Source organism: Dendroctonus ponderosae, unplaced genomic scaffold (genome assembly GCF_020466585.1).
Source record: "Dendroctonus ponderosae isolate FM_Combo_2020 unplaced genomic scaffold, Dpon_F_20191213v2 Dpon_F_20191213_5, whole genome shotgun sequence".
In the NCBI taxonomy this organism is placed as follows: Eukaryota; Metazoa; Arthropoda; class Insecta; order Coleoptera; family Curculionidae; genus Dendroctonus; species Dendroctonus ponderosae.
The window spans coordinates 14968373-14973848 of NW_026018715.1; the positions used below are offsets into that span (position 1 = coordinate 14968373).

General features: G+C 39.4%; 3 protein-coding genes across 3 annotated transcripts in view; 2 read left to right on the plus strand and 1 right to left on the minus strand.

The window, feature by feature from the left end:
• The window catches only part of LOC109542039 (muscle-specific protein 300 kDa), a gene marked incomplete in the record, with an annotated part of 19499 nt that extends 18155 nt beyond the window's left edge, over positions 1–1344 (plus strand). The window contains 1 exon segment of the mRNA XM_048666354.1: positions 292–1344. Coding sequence (XP_048522311.1) covers positions 292–523 — 232 coding nt within the window.
• Positions 1–5476, plus strand: part of LOC109542034 (muscle-specific protein 300 kDa) — a gene marked incomplete in the record, with an annotated part of 344492 nt that overhangs the window by 83524 nt on the left and 255492 nt on the right.
• Positions 3084–5476, minus strand: part of LOC109542078 (MAP kinase-interacting serine/threonine-protein kinase 1) — a gene marked incomplete at its 5' end in the record, with an annotated part of 12070 nt that continues 9677 nt past the window's right edge. The window contains 1 exon segment of the mRNA XM_019911133.2: positions 3084–5373. Within this exon segment, the coding sequence (XP_019766692.1) occupies positions 5209–5373 (165 nt within the window).

The window sequence follows — 5476 nt, forward strand, 5'->3', positions numbered from 1 at the left end:
ATTGACAGATCTCCAACCAATAGAAACACTTTCGTACCATCGTATCATCTGTCAATTCGTCCGTCGTCGTACGAATTGACAGATCTCCAACCAATAGAAACACTTTCGTACAAACGGATGCATGGGACACGGGCTTTATCCGTTCAGAGCAACTAGTGAAGGTAAACTATAGAAATTTCCGAATTTTTGATAAAGCTTTTTAGTTGCTCCACACTGTCGAAATCAGTAAAATGCAACCCCGTCAAGCGTTCTTTCGTTTGGAAAAACGTTAATAACATTTTTCTGTTCTAGTGGTGCTTCAGATGACTCAGAAATAAACACGTCCGTTCTGAGACGCGGTTATCGGTTCTTGGGTAGAGTGGTGCGAGCATCAGTGCCAATCCAAGCGCTGATGCTTCTGATGTTGGGCGCAGCCTCGCTAGTGCCTTACTCAGAAGACGACTACGCCTGTTCTCTAGTCAATTCGATTGCAAACAGTTTGACGCCGACTTTGAGGTACAATGAGGGCAATCCGCCGATTTAATCCGGCCCCCGTCGGGTGGCAGGCGGGAAATTCATTCCATTTCTTTGATACTTTGTTACTGGATGAGATTTTCGTTTAGATTGTTAATTTTTATAGACTTTTTGATATTTGTTGTTTTGTACCGGTGTTGTAAATAAGACAGTTGTGTTATTTGCCAATATTGAGTTTCTTGCCTCTGCAGGCGCTACCTACTTAGCATGTAGTTTTTTATATGAATAAGAGAATGTAAATGTCTTTATTTGTATATTGGGAAGTACGCACACGAATATATTACGAACTTAATATATATTTTATACTGTTGATTTATATGATGGTTGTGTAGTAGGAACACGCAGATGTTGATTAAGAATGTACCGCGATGAAAACGAGCTCTCCACGTTTTTGCGCAGTTTGTTCTCTACCTGAAAGCGAACAACTCTCCAGTTCGCTTCAGGGTTGTAGAGATGTGAAGCTCATTTTTGGAATATTCTACAGCCAACTCTCCAAAGCTGTAAAATAGCACGCATTAAATGCGAGCGGATTCTCCCATTTTCTCGCTGCTGATGCACCCAAAAGTGAGCTCCACAGAACTCTTATATAATATTAGCTTATTTGTTGCTTAATCCATTTTATATTCCGCTCTTAGAAAGCTTTTCGTTTTTGAGCTAAACTCACCCACGTATTTTAAAACGCGGATAAGTACTAACACTCCACTAAGTATATTAAGCGCTTTCAACTTGTTATCTTTATTTACTTGTAGGTACTTAAAAGCTGGATTGTTTTCTTAAGAATTGTACCCGATTAGTTATGTATCTTTATTTAAAATATATCATTGAAGAATTCGTTTGGGCTTTTATCCGACATAATTCTAAGAAAGATGGAAGAAAGGGCAAATAGTAGACAGTGGGAAACATTCAAAGTAAAGTGAATAGGCGATAAATAGCCTAAAATAATCATGAAAGCGCAACGATGAATGATGAATGAACAGAAAAAAGTACGATTTTTCCTCCTCCTGGACTGGGATTGAATAAATTCTATTGGTTTTTTTCGTCACTAATTTTCAAGAGAAAAATAATACTTTAAAAGAAATGCGAGATTTCTCGAGCGAACAACGCCACAAAAGGCCATGTTCGGTCGATTTCGCAATTTAAAAAGAACAGAAGACTAAAACTACTCTGGATCGGTTCTTCAGATGGGCTTCGTATTGAAGCCGCCCAAAATACTCCCAAAGTTCAATGGATATTTTTTGAGAGTTCACGATCTTTAACCGACGATTTCCGCCTTATTATTGACCCAAACGTTTTATAAATGCACATTTGTGACCTTCTTACGTCAAAAGGAATCGAATGAGCTCAAAAAACACGCATGTGAAATTTTGATTTTTGGCCGAAATTTTTCTAAGGGTGGGGGTCGATTTTTTGAAAAAATTGAAATTTTTCCAAAATGTCTTAAATTTTACATCATTTTCGTCTCCCGGACGCGAAGAATGCATCGAACTGATTAAAAAACATGCTAGAAGTTTCGGATCCGAAATAATAAACATTTTCGGCAAATTTTACTCGTTTTTTGATCGGTCGCGATCTTTAACCGACAATTTCTGCATTATTATTGACCCAAACGCTTTATAAATGCACATTTGTGACGTTCTTACGTCAAAAGGAATCGATTGAGCTCAAAAAACACGCATGTAAAATTTTGATTTTTGGCTGAAATTTTTCTAAGAGTGGGGGTGGGTTTTTGAAAAAAATTAAATTTTCCCAAAATGTCTTAATTGTACATCACTTTCATCTGACGGACCCGAAGAATGCTTCGAACTGATTAAAAAACATGCTAAAAGTTTCAGATCCGAAATAATCGATATTTTGGACAAATTTCAGGCGTTTTTCTTACCTTCTTACGTCAAAAGGAATCGATTGAGCTCAAAAAAACACAATTTTTCACCCTTAAATATGACGAGAAAAAATCCAAAAAACTTTTGCTGTGCGTCACAAACCGCCAAACCTGTCAAACTATTCCCTTGACGTACTTCCGTAAGACATATAGGGATCTTTCCATTCGCAAGTTCAAAAGTCAAAACGCCCACTGACTGCTAAGTTATGACTGCACCCTACTGGTAACCACAGATTACAGAGTGATCTGATTACCTCTGTGATCTGTGCTAGTAACATTTGGCACTTATTTTGATTAGATGTCATTGTGATTGGTTTGGTTTAGTGCTACTCGCCTTTTGCAAGCCTGTAAGTATTGTTTTACGTTTTAAACTTAAAAACAAACGTTGAAATAAGCGATGTCACCACTGTATTCGTGATTTTTGCGGTAACAATTGCCGGCGATGTTTACGTTTCGGCAGCTGAATTAACGAACATTTAGCGCGCACCAAAAATAATCCACTTCTTGATTGATTGAAGTTCAAACGACACTCACTTTCAAGTCTGCTAGATTTTCCCTGTATACCCAATTAAAATCACCGGTTTGTACAAAAACAATAGTGACGTAGGTGCGTTCAGGCTGGCCAACTTCACTTGCTCCACGGAGTGAGAAATGGCGGCAACTTCAAACTGGCAAAATCAAACAACTTGACTAGAAAAATCGGTCTTTATTATAAGAAATTAAAGCACGCTTGGTACAGCAATTTCTCTAGATCCACAATTATTGTAGAATGCTGCTGAAAGTGAAAAATTCAATGACAAAACAATCAGTTTCAAATATAATTCTAATTATCGCTGGAGGTGGTGGTGGGTGGTGTTTTTTGAGAGGGTGATATGATGAATTTACTTAACACAACAAAAATAAGTAGAAAAACAATGGCACTCATGGACCGAGCCATGGTAGATGGTTGATGTCACTAGTAACCTTTCTAAACATAATGATGCTAAAATACTCTGATCTGTAAGTAATCTACACTTATGGCATTCATTCAGTACTCCCAGTCGCTCGACTGCACACATTCATTCGCTGCGAGTTTCACCAACTAAATTATGGTTTTTTTCCCTCGCCCTCCAAACTAATACAACCCTGAGTGTTGGAAGTTGCAATGCCAAACTGGCAGGAAATCAGGCCGCTCCGAAGAGGCGCTCACATTCAACACTTGTAAGCGCCACTTTGGAGCCGCCCGCCGTGCGTTAAATGAATCACTGGGCACATGCAAGAACAATTGGGATTTCGTCGGACAAAGTCCTTAATAATTATTATTTGGGAAGATAAATTAATACAGCTGAGGATGGAACACCATGGGAAAATCGTGCTGCCAGCTTGTCATTTCTTTAGCCCCAGTTTGGATAAATTCAGGCGATACCTACACAAACCAGGTAGAAACAGTAACCTACGTTTTGAGCCACGTTAGAAAAATCTTTACAAAATATCCAAATACACGTAGGACTCGTAAAAATATAAATGGACTGTCAGTGCGTCAGTTTTTTTAGTTTCCGTATCTTCTCACTGAACTGAAAGCAGGTACGGCGGTCTACAGTCTATCAAGTGCGCCTAACTCGCACTGTCAGATGCTTACTTTTACTTATTATCACAAAATGTAGACTGGATTTGTCAATCTACCTCAACACATACAAAAGTATTAAAAAATCAAGCGCAGTATCTAACACTAGGCCTCGACTTGGACCATCTAAACGGCTGGGCAGACTTTTTTAACTGGACCTTTTCCATCGAATCTTAAACAGTTAAGACCCGATCGGAATTTCCAAAACTGTCCATTAAAACATACAAAAATCGAGCAAGAAGCATCTACTCTATCTGAATCAATCAGCGCTCGCGCTATAAATTCAATATGCAGACAGCTGTAGTGAAAAACCAACGAAGAAATTTAATTATAATGGTTTCTGCGACATTCCCCCATCGGCGTTTAGATGTTCCAGTCTTACATATAAAAATATATAAAAAAAGAAAACAAACTTCTTGTGCCGGGTAAAGCACCGGTTTTGCAAATGCAAATTGCACAGGAAAACCAAAAAAACATTATATCGAAAATTTGGGTGATGCAACCATTTAACAAACAATAATAGACTATCGAAGCAAGAAACAAATTAACATTTTTTGCATTAAATACGCCGACTGAACATACAGTTCAACCGGATGTTTGGCTCTTCGGGTAACGCAATAGTAACGGTTGACAATCGCATTGCACTGAGCTCCTCCGAGTCTTGAAAAAGACAAAAGGAGCGCGCTTTGAACACTATTGCTAAAATCCTAACGAGTGAGGACAGTTTTAATTTAACAGTTTAACGAGCATATAAAATAGTGCTTCTTGAAAACAGAGTTAGACTCTCAATTTACAATACCTATATTAACTGGACTAATTGTACAATTGCTTGCTCTGTTCGGGTTGTTTCCCCCAACTGTTACGCCGCTGATTTGCTGATATGCGCTTTTGCTTGGTGTCGAATCGACCCACTCATTAAAATTCCCCAGTGTTGCGCTTGAATCGTTTCATCACCCAAACCGTTCCGGAATTATTAGCGCCATTAACTGCCCCAGCAGCAGTACCCCCACCTTGAACAGCTGAAGTCGGAAGTTGGCTTAAAGGGCAACAGAGCCTCCATTGAAAATAACGCCGAAGATGGGATGATTCACTGCCAGCAGCAGTTTCTACCTCCGGCGGAATTGAAGATTCCCCTTGACTCTACAACAGCACTGATCTGGTTACCTTTTTCTGATTGTTTTTTTTTTGAAAGAGCTGCTGTTCGCCCCCAGCCTTAACAGCTGGGGCTTGAGATAGCGTTGGTAGCTGGATGAGGCTGCAGATACATCGAGCGGACTTTAACGCGGCGCTGCATCAAGTTGCTCTCGCTCGGTGGACTCAGACCGAACATGATGGCAGAGGAACACGTGGTCTTGTGAAGAGGTGTGGAACTGCCTTCCTGGATAAGAACACAATCATGCATTTTTCCTGCGGTGTTCACACATAAAATAATGGGCCACTTGCACGCATCGGTGTTTATTTGAATATGAATATATATATAT